This window comes from Ascaphus truei, chromosome 18 (assembly GCF_040206685.1).
Source record: "Ascaphus truei isolate aAscTru1 chromosome 18, aAscTru1.hap1, whole genome shotgun sequence".
In the NCBI taxonomy this organism is placed as follows: Eukaryota; Metazoa; Chordata; class Amphibia; order Anura; family Ascaphidae; genus Ascaphus; species Ascaphus truei.
In genome coordinates this window covers 13,644,556-13,666,298 of record NC_134500.1, presented here as the reverse complement: position 1 = coordinate 13,666,298, position 21,743 = coordinate 13,644,556, and the positions used below count along the sequence as shown (strand labels likewise).

The window sequence follows — 21,743 nt, the reverse complement described above, 5'->3', positions numbered from 1 at the left end:
TACATGGATGGCGCTACATACATACATACATCCATACATACATACATGCATGCATGCATACATGCATACATACATACATACGCTCAGTGAGTCAAGATGCTGACAGAAAACAACGACACTGAGATTGAAACAATGGGGGAATCTGGTTCAATTCCCGGTGTCGGCTCCTTGTGACCTTGGGCAAGCCACTTTATCTCCCTGTGCCTCCGGCACCAAAAACATAGATTGTATGCTCCTCTGGGCAGAGAGTTGTGCTTACAAAAATGCGTATATATGAACAGCGCTGCATACGCTGTCAGCGATATTAAAAAAAAAAAAAAAAACATTATTTATATTGGCACACATGATTCTTGCCATTTAAGACACTACAACACAAACAGAGAAAATTAGCACTTAGAAGTCCCCGTACCTAGATCTAAAAGTTGAGCAATTTCACCAATGTAGATATCAGGGTTATACTGATCCCATCATTATTTTTCCCTGCAGTCTCATGCGTTTTTATGTTAAAGTCTCCAAACAAATCCCTATGTAACCTCGAGCTGAAATACAACATAATAAAAACTTATTTTGAGCAGAAAAACGAGGCTTATCTTGACATCTGATCATGTGTCGTTAAGCACTTCCATTGGCACAGTAAAAAAAAAATACATTTTATACACAAGAGAGGTCTGTGTGTTTATACAAAAATACAGAATGACGTGAGTGCCAGGGGAGTTAGGTTCCTTTGGGGATGCTGAATGCAATCAGAACTTTTACAAATCCACAGTCCAACTGGTACAGTATGTATACTTTTATATAGCAAAAGTGAGGATGTTTGCTGCATACCAAAGAAAAATAGCAATAACCTGTGATACATTTACCGGTGCTCCTTAGGCTGTGCTAATAGTGCCGGTGACGGCGCAGCGAAACAAATGTAGTGCCGCCCTCGCGTGCGCATATAGTAAGCGCGACGCGACGGAGCGGCGGGAGCGACGCGAAATTTGGAAGCCGGTCAAATTTTATTTTTCAGAGGCTGTCGCCACATGTGACAGCCTCTGAACCAATCAATGGCCAGGTCGCTTGCGACGTGAAATACAAGTTTCGCGGGTGGCGACGGCGACGGCGACGGGTGACGTCATCCGTCGCGCGCACTATAAGCGCGGCCTTAGTCCCAGGGAAGACCTGCATTATATCCAATGTAATTAATTGCCCAGGGCACAAGGGTTTCATGCAAAAAGAATTTATTGGGCCATAGACCACACAGCGTTTCGGTCTGCGGCCTGTCTCAAGTGAAGAGGCATTTCAGTATTTTTATGAAGCGCCAACAGTGTAAGCAGTGCTGTACAAAATAGACAATACAGTGCAGGCAATTCTAACACAATCCGAGCAACATAATGAGAGGGATGGGAAATCCTGCACCAAAGAGCTTGCAATCTAAGTGGAAAAGAAGAACTGCATCTCATTTGACCGTGACACATTCTTTTGCCTAAACGACCATGTTACGAATCCTATATGACAATTGTACAAAATACACAGTATATTCTAATTTTAGGGGAGGTTTAGTGAGCATACCTAATGAGGTATTAATGCAGCGGAGATTCCAAAAATGCAGAGATTAAGGCAATGGCTGCCATAAATAATAGGCCCTGCAAATCTTACTTTAAATTATATATATATATATATATATATATATATATATATATATATATATATATATATATATGAAAATGGAAACTACTGGAAGGGTTAAAGAAGCAATCCAAGCCAGAGTGGTATTTTTTATATAGCATTGATGCAGGGGGTCTCCGGAGCGGAATCCTGTTACTTTCAGCTCCAGGGACCCCCTGCTTCCAGAGATACTAAGATCCTAAGGGGGTGCCGGTATCTCTCTGATTTTCAAAGCTCCCGTGGGCCAATAGGAAGCCGCAACGCATAACGTCACAGCTTCCTATTGGCTTGTTGGGGCGCGAGAGCTTCAAAAAGCGGCCATTACCTGATCCCTGCTAGCGGAGCGGCTACAGGCATCTCCAGAAGCAGAGGGTCCCCAGAGATGAAATTAATGGGGTTCAGCTCCGGAGACCCCCTGCTTAATTTCTATGATTAAAATAAATAAATAAAAAAATCACGGGCTTTGGTTGCCTCTTTAAGCCATCTTTAATATGTGGCGCAGGAAGAAGATTTTTTTGGCTGCAATACCAATTTATAGCACAGAGGAACTGATTGATATTAAGGTATTAAGAATGTTTCATATATTTGTAAGTAACATGTCATTTTCAGAATGCTCGCTTTTCTAGTCTAAGCCAACCAGCCACGCTACACACCAAGGCATTTCGGAAACATGCACCGTACACACCGCGGAAATGAGCAGGATGGGCAAACTGCATCGGGACAGTGCAACAATGTTACAGTGTCTATGAAACAGGAAGTGCGCAAAGCCTGGGTACTCAGGTGCCGGACGGAGGTGGACAAAACTGTCCGCCTCCGCTAACCTGTCAGCTGTAGAGGAAAGAAGCAAGAAGGAAACAGACGTGTTGATATAATTCAATAAGAAGGATTCCTAGCTAAAGAAACCAAGAAAGCAGAGGCTGCAAAGGGGCTCGTCAGCTGGCGCCCAGCACGGGGCTGTGATGAGGCCCTTACACGACTCTCTGCTCGTGATCGTTTCAAACGACTTGCTCTGGCAGGCAAGTGCAGTTTTTCACACTGAAACTCAGTTGCACTGTCACGGGCCCCTTAAACCTCCAACATCGCCGTATGAATACGGGGATGTTTGCTGTTTCTGCCGAACTTGGGCGCGCGCCAGCCGCATCTTCTGTTTAGCGCTAATGGAGCTGAACATTGAAAGCGCCCGCGGCGCCGAAACCAAAGGAAAAAAGCCAGCGTCTGCCCGCGCTTTTAAAAATCCCGCGGTGGCGGCCGCAGGAGACTAAAGGCGGCCGCCACTGTAAGTTAAAAAGGCAATCCACGCATACAATTTTGTTGTCAATTTTTGTTTAACATAGGATTGAAGCAGGGGGTCCCGGGAGCTGATCTCCCTTAATTTCTGGAGATACAGACGGTAAGGCCGGTAGCTGCTCCGTTCGGCCAGCAGGGCTCACGTAATGGCGGCGTTTCAAAGCTCCCGCGTCCTGCGGGCCAATAGGAAGGCGTGACGTCATGAGGTTCGGCTTCCTATTGGCCGGCGTGACGTGGGAGCTGAAAACTTTGTCGAGGTACTGACACCCTTTAGAGGTCGGTATCTCGGGAAGCAGGGGGTTCCCGGAGCTGCAATTAATGGGGTTCAACTCCGGAGACCCCCTGCTTTAAACCTATGTTCAAGAAAATGAAAAACGGCTTTGGTTGCTCATTTATGGAGCTGTTAGCGAGTACGATGTTCTCAATTCTTGTCAAACGTTGAAAAATAATAACGTTTCAGTATTTAAATGTGTCTAAAAATGACATTAAAATAATCTTGTATCCCTTCTACTCCTACAGGGCTTGTGATCTGGTGCCTCCGGAGAACTAGTTGGCGATCCGTGGCATGGTCATTCTGCTAAAACAGGGGGTGCTCAATTCCAGTCCTCAAGCCCCCCCAACAGGTCAGGTTTTCAGGATATCCCAGCTTCAGCACAGGTAGCTCAAATCAGTTCCTGCTTCAGCACAGCTGGCTCAATCAGTCCCTGCTACGGCACACGTGGCTCAGTCTTCGACTGAGTATCTGATTGAGCCACCTGTGCTGAAGCTGGGATATCCTGAAAACCTGACCTGTTGGGGGGTGGGGGGGGGGGGGGGGTAGTTGAGCATCACGGTGCTAAGTGGTCGAAGTAGAAGCAAAAGTGTGACATCAAAGACAAAAATGATAGCTTTTCAAAATGACAATGACTACAACAGATTGCATACACTTTAAAGTACTGTAAACCATTTCAGCTTACCTGACATATAAGGAAATCGGAACAACGGTGTTCAGTATGATAATGTATGACCAGAACGTTAAGAATCCCGAGAATACAGAACTCTTCACCACCTCACTCCAATACAGGTACATTCGGAAACGACTGCCCACCTGGTGTTCCCATATCGAGTTTCCTATTGCTAGAACAATCCCCATACAGATCAGAAAACCAAAAATCTGTAACAAAAAGAAAGAGCGGGACAGGTTATTTAATGCAACTACTTCTACTTGGGGGTCGGCAGGGGTCCCGTATTGAACTGGACTGTCCTCTTATTTGGACACTATCCAGTAAATAATTAGAGGTAACACTGGACATGTATGTGTATACCGGTGTTACCTCTCTGGACATTGTGACCTGACCGGCTTGGGGAGGCCGCTGGATTTCCCGGAGCAGGGAGAGAGCCGGGCTGTTGCTAGGGGGCTGAGAAGCTTCCTCCATCCTGGTTTTGGCTGCATTACCCTGCAGCAGCCAATCAGGAGGAGGTGTCAGGAGCCTGGGGGTGGGGCCTAGAGGAGGAAACAGCATGGAGCGAGCGCGTGTGTGCGCCGTCACTCCTTTCACTATTGTGTCCAGTATTTTTTGAGATTAGATTAAAAGATAAATACCACATTGCTGCTTTCTCCTGATCACTGCAGAGCGACTTACCCATAATACCAGTGTGTTCATTAGCCGGTCAATGCTCGTTCTTTTGAATTTCGTTTTACCGCTGTTCTGCATTAATTTAGTATCAGGGCCTGCAACAAAACAAAAATCAGCTCAGTTTCAACCTTAAGTAATGAACTCAAATGTGTTGGAAGGTTCACATTTACTGCAAAACCGGTAAATTAAATTGGTGGCCCTTATTCTGTAAGGTGTGATAGTGCAGATGACATGCTATCGCAAGAAAAGGCCCATTGACGTTAACGGTTCTTTTCCTGTGCTATGACACCTTATAGAATAAGGGATTATGTGGCTTAATCTATATTGACTTCAATGGCGAATTTCAGGCAGAAAAAAAGGCCCAATCGGCTGTTTCCGACAATTTAGAATGACTTCTTGTGGTTCTTATTCTGCAAGGTGCGATCCGGCGCAATCACACGGAAAGCCCCACTGAAGGCAATATGGTTTGTGCGCAATAACACTGGATTGCCGCTATTCGCACTTTACGAAATAAGGATCTTTGGGGCCTATTCTCGTAGCTCGGAAGTTGTCAGTGCCAAACTGCGCGGGTTTGGCGTGTTCAGGAGGAGCGGAATGAAATCTGAGAAATAACGTTATTCTCTGTTGCCAACCGCTTCTTGAAAAAGTGACAAACCGCCCGGTGTAACCGGCAAAGCTCCCGGGTAGTGCGCGCGTTAGAAGCGGAATGACCTGGCGTGGTGCTAACTCCACCCCCAGTCTGATTTATAGGTTTTGTTCGCTCAGCCATACCCATATTTCAGGCCCTGGATGTAACTCGCAATACCAATAGCGCCATCTTTGAGGTGGCATGAATAAAATGCGCGTTTCTAGAAGCGCTTTGCATAACGGAGCTAAATGAATAGCAGTTGTTGTAAACAAAATACGAGTTGGAGGTTTTTTTGACAACCCGATCGGATTGGCAGAACCGGAGTGAAACCACTTTTTTTTAATTTTTCTTAAATAAATCATGACACGGTGTAATATGTCATGTGTTGTTGTTCATCTGAGGTTGTATTTACCTAATTTTAAGACCTGCTAAGGAACAGATGATTGTTATTATGTCCTGATATGTAAAACCATAGAATTCAAAGAGGGTGTACTTTCTTTTTCACACACACGTGTGTGTGTGTGTGTGTGTGTGTGTGTGTGTGTGTGTGTGTGTGTGTGTGTGTGTATATATATATATATATATATATATATATATATATATATAATGTATGGTTTTGTCCTTTAATTACTAGAGGCATGCATTGGTTACCTGCAAAAATCACCATTCCAAAACACCATTCAGTGTTTCTCAAAACACACCCTCTCAGGAGCAGCTTGCCATTGTTGAGAGAATACTTGCTGTCTTTCCAGATGAGCGTTCCGGTAAACTTGTCTAGTTTGTTGTTTGGAGGCTCACATGCCACCTCCCCTGCAAAACAAAATAAAACTCCTGATTCGCTTGTTTACGCACCGAAAAAATGCTTATCACAAAAAGAGCACCACAAAGAGGTTTGTTGGTATGAGACGCCGTCTGTTACAGACTTTGTGCCACCGAATAACAACTCTTTAAAGGAGCAATCCCAGACGGTTTTTTCTCTCTTCTTTTTTGTAACATGGGATTGAAGGAGGAGGTCTCGGTAGCTAAACCCCATTCATTTCAGCTCCGGGGACCCCTTGCTTCCCGAGATACAGACCTCCAATGGGAGTGCCGGTATCTCTGCAAAGTTTAAAGCTCCCCGCTTTAAGGAAGCCGAACCTGATGACGTCACAGCTTCCTATTGGCCGGCGGGGCGCGGGAGCCTTGAAACTCTCCGCCCTTACACGAAACCTGCAACCCGAGCAAAGCGGCTACCAGCGGCCCCTACGGAGGCAACTATCTCTGGAAGCAGGGGGTCCCCAGAGCTGAAATTAAAGGGGTTTCAGATCTGGAACCCCCTGCTTCAATTCTGTGTTAAAAATAAAACAAATTCACCAAAAAATGTGCGCGCTTGGATTGGTAAGGAGCATTAATGACTAAAACACGAGAATACCCAATGTTCCTTTTATTTTAATAATCGTGTTTAGCTTCCTAAAATTTGAACAGCAAAGTTTATTGTTTAGTAAATGCAACTGGTATAAATAAATCCAAGGTGGCCCGTCATACATTAACAATAGAATCAATTCAGTGGTAGCATCTGGCTTAACTTATTTTGCAGAAAAATACATAAAGCAAAACATTGTGGTTGTCTAAGCGAAAGTTGTGCGTCATGTACACAACTTACACACCTAAAAACGCCCTATTGTCTCATATCAAAGTGTCTTCTCATGTCACCCACCTATTGGGTCTAGCCGCCATTTAATAAAGGAAAAAAACAAACCAGCTACCAATCATATCTAAATATTCTTTTGTATGTCTCAAAAGGTTTCAAAACTAAATCTCTTTTTCTCATTGGGTCATTTTCAAAATGAATGGTTTCCATTTCCTTAAAAATGCACCTCCCCATTGTACTCTGTCCAAACAATAATCCGCTCGCTCCCTATTCGTCAAACAAATCCAGATTTCTTTAACATGTGCTATCGTCTGTGATTTGGGTTTCAAACCAGTTTGTCGCCAACAAAATCATGTCCGCCATTTTCCTATCATTTGGGGATATATTTGCCCATAGAGAGGTTTCTCCTAACAGTATCGGTATGTGATGGCTTTTCCCCCAAGATAACCAAAAGTCAATTTATATATACACTAATATTTTACCCCAGGACATTTTAACTTTCCTGCACTGGGAGTGTGAAGACGGTCAGCGCAAAACTCATGGACCTCACGATGTTGATGGAACAGGATGAAGTTGAATAAAAATGGAATAAAACACAGTATTAGTGTCACATATGTGGGGGATGGGGGGGGGGTAGGGGGGGGCTGGAGGAAGGGGTGATAGTGGAATTCCACTAAATAAACAATCAATGAAACTTAAACATATAGTTTCAGTGACTCACACGGGCTTGTGTGAGACTTCGCCCTCAACGCAGACTGTAGTGGGTAAATGCAGACTCCTATGGCATTTTCTTGGTCTTTTGGGCAACGGGGAGAGGAGACACTCACACACTATATCTATTGGGGGATATTTTGCTGAGACGACTCCACACCACCTATACAGGCTGACATCACCCTCTGAGGGCAAGAACTCACATTAGGCCGTGTGAGTTTTATGTTTATTGGGACTCCACCATAGGAGTCTGCATTTACCCACTATAGTCTGCGTTGAGGGCGAAGTCTCACACAAGCCCGTGTGAGTCACTGAAACTATATGTTTATGTTTCATTGATTGTTTATTTAGTGGAATTCCACTATCACCCCTTCCTCCATCCCCCCCACCCCCCACATATGTGACACTAATACTGTGTTTTATTCCATTTTTATTCAACTTCATCCTGTTCCATCAACATCGTGAGGTCCATGAGTTTTGCGCTGACCGTCTTCACACTCCCATTGCCACGTTAAGAAGGACACGGGGTTCCCTTCTTCAAGGTCAAGCAGCAACCAAAAATCATCAAAAGGGCCAGTATATATTTGTATACTCTTTTACACCACAAAACACAATTTTTTATTTTTCTACATATTTTAATATATCAAAGGCGTTGTAGCATTTTTTAGCCACACATTCCAGGGAGCGCCCCAGTTCAAACAACCACTGAACTTTCCTGCACTGCCATGAACAGTGCATAAAAGCTGCCTCCCCGTGCCTGCAGTCAGGTGAATCTGGGTTGGTTTTACTGAAAATGCACAGTGAAATGAAAGCTCTTTGAAAATTTCACGGAGATCAGCCGAAATGTGATTATAGCCCTTCACCATGATGTCTCGAAACCACGTCTAATGTATTCCCCACAAAAAGATCTGCGGAGTTAATTGAGGATATACAGTATAATATGTGCATTGAAGATGCATTAAAAACAAAAAAAGGTTCTGTTGGAAAGGGAAAACTTCTCCCTAAGAATATCAGAAGCTGGGATATTGACATTGAGCTTGTCTATGAATGCATACAGAGGACCGACCTGCTTTGACCTGAATGGGATATTTGGACACGGCTGCAGCAGACGGAGCCTCTGCCGCCGCTGAAATGTTTCGGGAACCTCCGCTTCTAAGGTAAGTTTTATTATTGGTTAGGGTAGGGGTTAATTTACGGGGTTTTTAGGGTAAGGGTTTAGGGTATGAAGTTTTGGGTAAGGAATTAGAGTAGGGGTTTTATGGTAAGGGCTTAGGGTAGGGTTTTTTTAGGGTAAGGGCTTAGGGTAGGGTTTTTTTAGGGTAAGGGCTTAGGGTAGGGTTTTTTAGGGTAAGGGCTTAGGGTAGAGGGTTTTTAGGGTAAGGGCTTAGGGTAGGGTTTTTTTAGGGTAAGGGCTTAGGGTAGCATGTTTTAGGTTTAGGGGTTTTAGTTTAGGGTCTTTACTTAACGTAGTTGCCAGTGGCGAAGTGGTCGCGGCAGAAGATTCCCGGTGGCAGAGTCAAATGTCCTAGACCGTGCTTTCACCCACTCAGGGTTGCTGATGAATGGCAAATACAGCTCAACCCCGATATAACGCGATCCGCTACAACGCGAATCCGCTTATAACGCGATGCAAGCGTGGCTCCCAATTTTTGTATTTATGAATACTTAACAACACGATTATTGGTGTCTTAAATACTTTATTGTACAATGCATACACTTGTACATTATTTCTAACGCGATCCGCTTATAGCGCGATGCGATTATTTGGACTCCAAGCACAGCGTTATAAGGGGGTTGAGCTGTATGTTGTAATATTAGGATGGGATTAGGATAAGAGACTTTACCAGATAGATCAAGCTTCCAAGCTCTTAATGAATAATAAAAGAATAGAATGTCATCCTTAAAGCGGCAATTGAAGCTGGTTATTTTTTTTTATTTTGTATTTTCTACATTGCTTTGAAGCAGGGGGTTTCCGGAGCTGAACACTGTTAATTTCAGCTCTGGGAACCCCCTGCTTCCAGAAATACTTACCTCCAAAGGGAGTGCCGGTAGCCGCTCTGCTCGGCTAGCAGGGTTCACATAATGGCCGCTGTTCAAAGCTCCCACGCCCTGCAAACCAATAGGAAGCTGTGACATCATTCAGTGCGGGCTTCCTATTGGCCCGTGTGACGCGGCAGGTTTAAAAAGCAGAGGGATACTGGCACCCCCTATGGAGGTAAGTATCTCTGGAAGCAGGGGGTCTCTGGAGCTTAAATTAACGAGGTTCAGCTCCAAAGCCCCCCTGCTTCAACCCTGTTTAAAAAAAAACTTGGATTACTCCTTTAATACTTTCAGGTAGTATGACCAAAGAGGTATGTGGTAAATAAACAGCAATATAGGGGAGACTAGAACTTAAGGTTATAATAGTATAGATTGAGAGATTGAACAGCCAATCTCTAACATACAGGACCAAACACACCAGGTTAAAGTCTACGTATAGAAAGTTGGTGCCGCCCAAATCTTGCATGCCCAGAGTCTCAGCCCGAGTCTGCTTCCTAGTATTCTATACAACACCTCTATACAGTACATCTTATTAATAAAGGTCATGTCTTTTTTTTTCTCTTCTGTTTTTTTAATGCAACTGATGCAAATATCAAAACCACTTTTCTTAACACTGGCAAACAAAACACAGATCATAATGATAGCAGAAGGGTTTAGTTATACCCATGTAGTTCTAGTTTTTATCAAGAACAGCAAAGTAAACATTCAGGGCTCTATGCATCAACGTAGAGAAAAATGTATTTTGACACGTTGCTCCATTTTTGGGGGCAGATTTGCATCACATGTACGAACAGTTTCTTATGTCTGATGCAGAATTGTAGATTCATGCCATTTCAGTTATGAAGCATTTTAGGGGGCAAATGAAAGGGAAAAAGAATGACGCACAGAGAATGTCATACACCTCATTATTGCGGAGTAAAGGAGTACTGCAGAATTAGGTGATACCTTTTTTATTTGGACTAACAATTGATATTATAAAACAAGCTTACAATATCAATTGTTAGTCCAAATAAAAAAGGTATCACCTAACAATGCAGTACTCATTTATTCTGCACTATCCAACTGGACTAACACAGCTATTTCTACTTAACTCATAAATCTCATTATAATCTGTGCACCATGTAACTCTCCCACCCCCCCCAACGCCCACCCAAGGTGCAAGCTGGGGCAGAGACGCAGAATGTGATACATCTCATTATAATCAGTGCACCATGTAACTCTCCCCAACTCCTCCTACTGACTCTCCCCAAGGGGCAAGCTGGGGCAGATAGGGCAAAATGTTTGATACACAAAAAGGCGGCAACATTGTTTTGCTATATATAGGGACAGATTCAATACGCTCCAATATGGGGTATCACACCCAATTCGGCATTAACTGCCATTCAAGTAGATGGTAGGAAATACTGGTGCCCAGGGCGTCATGTGTCTGCCCCCAAAATGTGAAACATCGCGTAGGCTACAACCTATGGTTTAAAAGCATGACTAAACAGAAACAAATTATTCTTACCGTATTTCCTCGATTGTAAGACGCCTTCGATTGTAAGACGCACCATCGATTTGGACCTTACACTCAAGGAAAATTACTTTTTCACTTACCATGTTTCAGGAGAGGTCCCATGTCAGCAGAGGACGAAGCGGGAGGCGGCAGGGGAGGTCCCACGTCTACAGATGGTTGAAGATGGACAGCGGGTGGGTGTGCGTCAGCAGGACAGGTCCAACGTCTGCAGGTAAATGAAGATAAGAAGACAGCGGGCGTGTGGCGGCGGCAGGAGATCATAATAGCAGGAGAGCGGAGCAGAGCTTCTTAGGGGAACGGCTGGGGATGAGCGCACTGTAACCGGAAGTCAGACACTGGTCAACTTCCAGTGTTAAAGTTGTGCACCTCCCAAGCTGTTCCCCTATGCCGCTCTGCTCCTGCTATTATGATCTATTAGTCGCCTCCGCCACTGCATGCCCGCTGTCTTCTTATCTTTCACCTGCAGACTTGGGACCTGTCCGGCCGCCGCCACCGCCACCCCCACTGTCCATCTTCAATCATCTGCAATACATCGATTCTAAGACGCACCCCGATTTCAGACATGTAAAAATCGAAACAAAGGTGCGTCTTAGAATTGAGGAAATAGGGTATATCCCACTGTCAACATCTACATCTTGTCGAAAGAAGATCACAGTCATGTAAGATAAACAGCAAAGCAAATGCATGGTGGCACAGACATTAGCCCCAAAATCTGTGGTAGCACAAATACACAGTAAATCCTAATACACGTGGGGCTCAATCTACTAAATGGTGCTATGGCATATGAGCCCTTCCTGCGCCACAAGACCACCTTACAGCCCATTCACTTGGCCGGCACCTTGAAGGGGCCTTGGGTGGAATAGCACTGCGTAGCAAACATGGCCCGTTACCAGTACGAGCTGCAACAGACCAAGTCCAGTTCCAGCAAACCAACATCTCTTCATTTTTTCTGTTTTTTTTTTTTTTTTTTTAATGCTGTTTTTACTAATTTCTTTTGACCTTTTCTGTATTTACTTTATTTAATCTTTGGGATTTAATATTTTCCAAGTACACACAAACAATGATGATGCATTTGCAATTCTGCAGGAATGTGACAGGCTTCCGCCGAAACGGCCAAACTGTCAGGCACGCAATGCATTTATTTTCTTAAACATATATATATATATGTCAAATACTTTTCCTGGAAGGTTTAATCTTACTCTGCAAAAGACTCATTTAAATAGTGATTACATGGAATTAGGGAAACATGCTTGCAATGTGTAGCCATGGCATACATCGCTGTAACCCTTTCGGATCACAGCTGGGCTATGTACTGTGTGTGGTGTGTGTGTGTGTGTGTGTGTGTGTGTGTGTGTGTGTGTGTGTGTGTGTGTGTGTGTGTGTGTGTGTGTGTGTGTGTGTGTGTGTGTGTGTGTGTGTGTGTGCGCGCGCAAAGAAGGTTATGAGGATCGCAGTTGATGCTGAGTAAATGGAATAAACACAAGGAAATCAGAGTTATGTGACATACTAATAACTAATCCATGCGGTATAAACCCTTATAACAGAAACAGAAGAATATTACCGGTGTCCACGTCTGACACAGGTGCAAGCAAAAAGCTTATTATATCTCTCTTTTTGACATATATCCATCACATGCTTATTATTAACACCCTGACGCTTCAGCACTGCACTAAAGTATTTAGGCAACTGAAATAAAAGATCATATTAATATACACTAGGAGCTTTATTTGGCCCTTATCAGCACCGCAGCTCCGAAGTTTATATGGTACTAAAGATGTTCTAAGTTTTAGTGTCTTGTTTGGACACAATGTCAGTTTGACTTTCAAATGTTTGGTAGACAATAAAAGTCCTACTAATTCCATACACACTTCCAGTAAACAATAACACACAAAGTGCAACAGCAAGCAACACAAAGCCTGTCAAGCCTAAGCTAACTTCATGCTGCCGCAGACCGCGTAGGTGTCCGCGCGTGACGCGATCACATTGTCTTAACGCATAGATCGCGCCCACAAGACCGCGCGCCAGGAGGAGGGGGATCAGTTTAAACAGATTTCTCGGCGCGACGGGCAGGTCATGTGAGCGGTTCACCCAATGAGGCCGAACCAGCTCCGTGATGTCACTGACACGCCCCTTGACGACGCATCTAGCATGTCCGAAAAACGCACCCGCTTCGGTGATGTCACAGACGCGCACGCCTCCGCACGGGCGAAGGCGGTATGGACCTGCCCTAATAACATTGTTCTTGGGGCCATGGAGAAATCCTCAACACGGGGCAGGCTCTTTCCCACTCACATAACCCCTTTCCTTATTCCAGGAGTGGATGCTATGTCCTGCTCAGTCCATCCAATTAGTGGGCACTACACTAAACCAGCTTGGTGCATTCATGCAGCGGCCGCTTGAGCTAATAGGTTAAGTAAGCATTACTTTGTTAATGGCTAATTCACAGAGCTCCAAGAACAGTCCTTAAGGGCCACACACATGCCATCATTTCAAGATTGCCCTAATTAATTAACCAATTAGTCTAGATATCACTTGTCAGATAACTTGCTTAGGTGTGTATTGCCCTGAAAATGTGGCCTGTTGGTGGCCATTGAAGACTGAGATTGGACCACCGTGGTTTAAGATGAATTTCTAGAGATAAAACAGTTGTTGAGACTTCAATAATGTTTTTTGCACCATAGCGGGTAGCTTATAATAATAATAATAATAATTTGATTTCATATAATGCTTTTCTCCCAATGGGATTTAAAGCGCTTCACAATTACAGTATAGCGCGCAGTACACAGCACGTAAGAATGTTATGCCGCGCTCATGGTGGCAGCGCAGGCGCCGCGTGCACTCCTGCAGACATAACGATGTGTGCAGCAGTCTACAGGAGATTGGGGAGGCGCTCGGGGGCGTGGCGAACATGTCACAGATGCGTCACGCAGCTGGTTCGCTCTCATTGGCTGAACCAGCTCACGTGACGCTGACGTCACGCGACTGCAGCCCAAAATCACAAATGTAGCCAAAATGTAGCAACGTCAACGCGCTACAGCGCCGCTAGGGGCAGCGGGCACTTGAGGAACTACAATAGGAAATCAGGTAAAAGTCCCGGAAGTGCGCGCTGCCGCCACCGTGAGCGCGGCCTTACAGACACAGTCCCTGCCCCGTAGAGCTTACAATCTATGTTTTTGGTGCCTGAGGCACAGGGAGATAAAGTGACTTGCCCAAGGTCACAAGGAGCTGACACCGGGGTCCCCTGATTCAAACTCAGTGTCATTGCTAACTGTCAGCGCCTTTACGCACGGAGCCGCGTCCTTCAGTACTACATCTCCCACAGTCCAACACGTTAAGGGAACTCAGCCTCGGGCCGCTGACACCAACGCAGGAGTAGAGGAGGAAGGAGAAAAATCCTAAATGTTCTTCTTATATCCCGTTCCCCACTATTCACGTTGCAAATGTATCGAGCAAACGTAATCTGGCAACAATAATTCCTTTATTTTACCAATCCTATATTATTGCACAAGGGGAAAAGATCAGCCTACTCAATGCCTATCACATCATAAAGTGTAATCGGTGTAAATTACTGCTCCAATAAGTACTTTAATGGACTGGTTTTACTTTACTGGGGGCCTTGAAATCTGAATTACAACCGTTTCGTTGGTTACATTCTGTAAATAGTTTTGTGGCATTCGCAGATACAGTCATTTCAATGAGTCACAACACACTGGATTATGATTCGGACTTGCTACAATGATGCAATGACACACGTGCAATCACCACTGTCACGGGCAACCTCCAGAAACAATAAACTCTGCCCTCACTTCGGCTAGTTTCTCGCTCCTGTTCATCTGAAGTTGCTATAATTTGGCTCCAAATTTAAATAAAACTCTTGAGCTAATCAAATCCAAATTAGCAAACATTATGATTTGAATACATGCCCATCAAAATGAACAATTTTCTGCTGATGAAAGAACTAGTGCGCACATGTGGAATTCCTCAGTGCAATTTTAAAATCAGACAACATTACTATGTTTACTTTTGTCCTTCTGTTGTCTCGGTGATTGATATTGTTTGTTATCATGTTTTTGAGATAGTGTAATTTTTTCCATTTACAATATATATATATATATATATATATATATATATATATATATATATATATATATATCCGATGCTGTGCTTAAAAGCTGTGTGACCAGCGAAGCATTTGCTTATAAGGGTTCCATGTAAAAATGGATTTCCGGCAAAAGGGGACACATTGTGTGTCCATTTGCATGTCATTTCCCAGAATCCCTTGCTGCAGTGGAAGCACTGTATGCTAGGAGATAATGGTGAAAAGCAGAGGCGCAGACCTGTCTAAGACATGTGAATGTGCTCACAAGTGACCTTTTTATTTGCTATATGCTATACGGTGGAGGTTTCTTGTTGCCCTTTTCACCCACCATAACTTAAAATGTGTATGGTAAATCCTACTGCCTTGAAAATTGCAAAGCCAGCAGTACAACCAACTTCACACTGATGTTTCAACCTTAATGGGTCTCATGTCTGTGAATGGTTTCTCTGTCTTTGCATCTGATTCCCATGCTCGGCTTAAAAGCTGTGTTAATAGCAAGCACTAGCTTACAAGGGTTCCATGTAAACATGGATTTCAAGCAAAAGGTGGGTCCCACGTCACGCGGGTAAATAGGAAGTTGAACCTTATGATGTCACGGCTTCCTATTGCCCCGCAGGGTGTGGGAGTTTTGAAGCTCCGCCATTACGTGAACCCTGCTATCCGTGCGGAGCGGCAACCGGCACCCACTACGGAAATCTGTATCTCGAAGTAAGGGGTCCCCGGGAGCTGAAAAGAATGGCGTTAAATTCCGAAGACCCCCCTGCTTCCATCCTGTTACAAATAAAATAAAAAATGGGCCAAAAAATATTGCATGCTTGGATTGTCTCTTTTACTCCTGCGTCACTTCCCGGGGGTTGCCGTCGGCCGTCAGAGGGGTGTCCTGGCAAGAAAGAGAACTCTGGGAACCACTCCGCACTGCAATGCAACAAGCTCAGAGTCAGCACCAAATGCAACCCAGGCGCACAGCAGCTGAGAGTTGAGGGACCTGCTGTACGACCGAGCAGGAGCAGCTGCACTGGTCTACAAACTATGGGCCCTCTTTGGTTTGTGAATTCATTTTAATTTTCAACTGGTTTCAGTTGTTTGGAGGTCAGTGGCCCCTTCTCCCAGGGTTTAAGCTCACCCCACCCCATTTTTTAAGTAGCTGGCTCTTTCATGTACCTGTGCAGGACAGGCCCACTGAGGATATTCTCCCTCCAGCAGAGGTAAATGGGAATTTACACAGGTAGTGTTAGGACCTGCGTACTGGTCATGCAGTGACGTGGCTGCATACTGGTCATGCCGTGACGTGGCTGCATACTGGTCATGCCGTGACGTGGCTGCATACTGGTCATGCAGTGAAGTGGCTGCAGGCTTATAACGCTTTAACTGAATTAACCTTACTCATGAGAATACTAACATTGAAGTATTTAACTACGTATTTTGCCACATTGGATGTAGCACTGGGTATCTTTGTCTTTTGTTGTATACATTTGGCCACGATCGGTAGCACGCCTTTGGATACAAATATATATATATATGATGTGGTGGGTTCTGGGGTTAGAGCTTGCTGGGATTTCCAATAATGGTCCTTTGTATAATCTATCACATAGATAGGGCTGAAGGAGCAGCTCAGTGAGTAAAGACGCTGATTCTGATAACGACACAGAGTGTGAAGCAGGGGAGCCTGGTTCAATTCCCGGTGTCGGCTCCTTGTGATCTTGGGCAAGTCACTTCATCTCCCTGTGCCTCAGGCACCAAAAACATGGATTGGAAGCTCATCTGGGCAGGGACGGTGTCTGTAACAATTCTATTTACAGCACTGCTTACCAGGCACTAGATTGTAATTGTGAAGTGCTTTGTGTCCCATTAGAAGAAAAGTGAATGTGCTCACAAGTGATATTTTAATTCTCTCTCTCTCTCTCTCTCTCTCTCTCTTCTCTCTCTCTCTTCTCTCTCTCTCTCCATACCATCATTACAGTACTTATATAATGCATGAATATGGGAAGACGGAATTAAACATATTTTAGTCAAAGTCACATTGAAAATGCCACGGTTATTTCGTTCTTTGGTGTTTAACGAGGCCTTATTTGGAAAACTCAGTCAGTTTCAGATGACTATAATAGGAAGTTGAAAATAAATACATGTTTTGGTGTAACAATGAATTAGTGACATTTATTTTACAGTTTTACAACTCTGTAAATTATTTACTTTCAATAATCCCCTGTTCTTTTATTAGCTCCAGCAGCATAAATAATAAATAAAAAAAGAAGCCTAATCTTTGTTATAGATATGTGATTGCTGATTAATGTGCTGATTTTCCCGTCTTTGGAACATATTATATCAACATGACAGCTGTCGAAAAAAAGCTTTATGCTGGGTAGGCCTGAAACAGTGTTACATTCTAACTGTTCTAACATTCTAAATGTTCCATTCTAAAATAACAAGAGCCGTCTGAAACCCCCTCCCCCCTCCCCCCTCCTCCTTCAGTCTTCAGTACACTAGCATAGCAATATATTTCATCTTAAATCTAAACAGTCGCAAGAAATCCCCTTTCAAATTACAAGGAACAGGACATCACATTTTCCTGAAAGCCATCCCAGATTATGTCAGACAATTCTGATTTAAAAAAAAAAGGAGGGCGGCAGGGGGTGTGTGATTGATTCAAGAAGCTAAACTTTCACTTCATGGACAGCAATCGCAATGTTTGGATTTGCATACTTATCTAAACAGGAAAAATGAAGCATTTGGAATCCAGAATGGATTGGGCCAAGCTACATCGCATCTGATGGGTATTTGATGCAGTGTGAGAGACCTGCTGGGGGCCTTCTTGAATGTGGGAAATGCATGAAAGATCAAGGCCGCCGTCAGGGGCTGGGGGCGTCGGGAGAACTGACGGGAGCATGCCCCGGGCTGAGGCCGGAAGTTGGGCCCGACAGAGAAGTAAGTCGTGACTTCCGGGATTGGCCGAGTTGCCGAATCCCTTCTACTGCCAGGGAAAATGCTGGTAGCATCCCCCTCCTCGCTCACTCATCCTCTCCTCCCAAACCATCTTCTTCAACTGCCCCACTCCTAATCTCCCCTACCAGCCATGATCTCCTCATTCCCAACCCCCCCCCCCCGTCGTCTTCTCCTCCCACCCCCCTCCCCCAGTCTTCTTCTCCTCCCACCCCCTCCCCCAGTCTTCTCCCACCCCCCTCCCCAGTCTTCTTCTCCTCCCACCCCCCTCCTGCAGTCTCCTCCCACCCCCCTCCCCCAGTCTTCTTCTCCTCCCACCCCCTCCCCCAGTCTCCTCCCACCCCCCTCCCCCAGTCTTCTTCTCCTCCCACCCCCCTCCTGCAGTCTTCTCCCACCCCCATCCCATCTTCTCTTACGACCACCCTCCCCTCAAGTAATCTTCTCCTACGACCCCCTCACCCCGAGTCCTCTTCTCCTCCCCACCCCCTCCCCAGTCGACTTCTCCCCACCCCGCTCCCCAGTCGTTTTCTCCTCCCACTCGCCTCCCCTCCAGTCGTCTTCTCCTCCCACCCCCCCCCTCAGTCGTCTTCTCCTCTGACCCCCCCTCCTCCCAAGTCATCTTCTCCTACGACCCCCTCCCTCCCCAGTCATCTTCACCTCCCACCCCCCTCCATCATCGGCAGATTCCCCATTGCCAACCCCCTCGTGCTGAAAAAGCAGTCAGCACCAGTAGCATTTATACCGATGATGAGAAATGTTCACACGAGTTTCGAACCCCGGTACGTAATCGGCGACAAAGACCTATTTCAAACCATAGGGTACAGTGTTCATGCAGACTCTCTCCCCCCCCCCCCCCTGTTTAATTCCAACAAGTTGTTGGCAAAACTGGAGAATTTCAACATGACATTTGGATTTTAAAATAAAGAAGTTGCAGAAGGTAGTTTGCAAAAAGAAAAAAAAAATCGGTTCAAATGAAGTGTAGTCTCGAATATGTGCAAGAGTGTTTCAACAGAATGAGAACCTAACAAATAGTAACATCCAGGTGCTGGGTTCACAGCGGGTGGTGCTTTGAAATCAACGGCTTATTTCTGAAAAACAAATTATCATGTTTTTGAAATAAACAAAAGAGTAACAATTACTGATCTAACAGTAACAGTGTGTCAGAGGAAATGATCACACTCTTACTAGCTAAACAAATGCCTTAGTCACATTGGAATTCTGTGTCTAACCTATTCTAAAAGATTCTTAGGGCCTTATTCTGTACACGTCAAAGTGACTGGTATGTTCCGATTTTGGTAAACAATTCCTACTGAAGTCTAAGGGGTATTCGACATATAAAGAATTAACCCCTTAGAGAAATATTTTATTTTATATATATATATTTATATATATATATATATATAGCAAATGCAAATATTACTGTATGCTCATTTGCATATCTTAGACAGGTCTGCAACCCTGCCTTTCACCATTATCACCCAGCACTTCCAATAAGCTCACAGTGCCACCTTTTGCTTCAAATCCAGGGAGAGAGAGAGAGAGTAAAAACAATCAACCTAAATAGGAACAGATTGGAGTATGTATATTAATTCCCACTAAAATGGAACTTCCTATATTGGACATAGATATGGATACGCATTAAACTTATTTCAGAACAGCACCATGAAATTGCAATGTTGATGATAGGAGCGTTTCTTTCATTCAATGATTTAAAAGGAGTTCAATCTCTGCTTACCAGTGAAGTTCAGATTTATCACCACAGACCACTTTAAAGCTGCAGACCAAGCAACGTTTTTTTAAAAAAAAATTTAAATAAATCAGTTCTGTGCTATGAGAAAATACCTGTAGCATTTAAAAAACACAAACAAAAAAACACTCCGAAAGATATTTTTAATGTACTATAATGTAACAAGCATTTTTTGTTTCTATAGCAACCATTTACAAAGTCACATCCCCTTCTTCTTCTGAAACAGGCTTTGGCACACCCCTTTTTGAGCCCTGCCCTCTGTCTAGCAGTGCATCAATTGTATCTACTGACTGCCTGGTCACATGATCTTCCCCACAGAACTTTGTATCTTTGGTCCTCTTCTGCTGCACTGACAGCCATTTAGTGAACCCCAGAGCCGAATCTTCGCCGATCGATCGCAGGAGAACGGATCGATCGGCAACTTAGCTAATTACTTATTGTGTGGATTGTATTGATGCACATACTAAAGGGGAAAAAATAAATAAAAAACGGTAGCTTGGACTGCTGTTTTAATTCCTTAACAACAGCCTATGCTGATCTGATATTGCCCCTTTACCGGAGGACAAAGCACTCCAGCCATTTCTCAATATGCTGTAAAGGTGCTTCTTGTCAGAGAAAGCTCTGAGCCCCATTGAAATTAATTATATTATACAGATAGATATTTATACACATACCCTGTCCCATTACTTTTCCGGTTTCTACCTTATCTTATTTCCCACTTCCTCTCAACATCAATTGCAACCAGATATCCCTCTTACAAACACTGCATATTATATTATGTTATTGTATTTCTGCCAAACCTGATGAAGAACCCCGAGAGGTTGGAACGCTTGTAACATACCATCAACAACTTGTTGGTCCAATCAAAGGTATCATACCCCCTAATCCTCTCTCCCCTTTGTTACTACATGGAAGAAAGGACCAACACTTCGACCCACCCTTCTTTGTTACTTCATGGAAAGACCAACACTTCGACCCACCCTTCTCTGTTACTACATGGAAGGACCAACACTTCGACCCACCCATCTTTGTTACTACATGGAAGGACCAACACTTCGACCCACCCATCTTTGTTACTACATGGAAAGACCAACACTTCGACCCACCCTTCTTTGTTACTACATGGAAGGATCAACACGGCGACCCACCCATCTCTGTTACTACATGGAAAGACCAACACTTCGACCCACCCTTCTTTGTTACTACATGGAAGGACCAACACTTCGACCCACCCATCTTTGTTACTACATGGGAAAACCAACACTTCGACCCACCCATCTTTGTTACTACATGGAAGGACCAACACTTCGACCCACCCATCTTTGTTACTACATGGAAGGACCAACACTTCGACCCACCCATCTTTGTTACTACATGGAAGGACCAACACTTCGACCCACCCTTCTTTGTTACTACATGGAAAGACCAACAGTTCGACCCACCCTTCTTTGTTACTTCATGGAAAGACCAACACTTCGACCCACCCTTCTCTGTTACTACATGGAAGGACCAACACTTCGACCCACCCTTCTTTGTTACTACATGGAAGGACCAACACTTCGACCCACCCTTCTTTGTTACTTCATGGAAAGACCAACACTTCGACCCACCCTTCTCTGTTACTACATGGAAGGACCAACACTTCGACCCACCCATCTTTGTTACTACATGGAAGGACCAACACTTCGACCCACCCATCTTTGTTACTACATGGAAAGACCAACACTTCGACCCACCCTTCTTTGTTACTACATGGAAGGATCAACACGGCGACCCACCCATCTCTGTTACTACATGGAAAGACCAACACTTCGACCCACCCTTCTTTGTTACTACATGGAAGGACCAACACTTCGACCCACCCTTCTTTGTTACTACATGGAAG

The 21,743-nt window shown here is 44.4% G+C and overlaps 1 protein-coding gene across 1 annotated transcript in view; it reads right to left on the bottom strand.

Moving 5' to 3' along the window:
* Nucleotides 1–21,743, bottom strand: part of ATP8B4 (ATPase phospholipid transporting 8B4 (putative)) — a 138,334-nt gene that overhangs the window by 43,765 nt on the left and 72,826 nt on the right. Inside the window, exons 11-13 of the mRNA XM_075575622.1 lie at nt 5,830–5,988; nt 4,557–4,645; nt 3,891–4,087 (exon numbers count right to left, since the gene is read on the bottom strand). Coding sequence (XP_075431737.1) covers nt 3,891–4,087; nt 4,557–4,645; nt 5,830–5,988 — 445 coding nt within the window. The remainder of the gene's footprint in view (nt 1–3,890; nt 4,088–4,556; nt 4,646–5,829; nt 5,989–21,743) is intronic.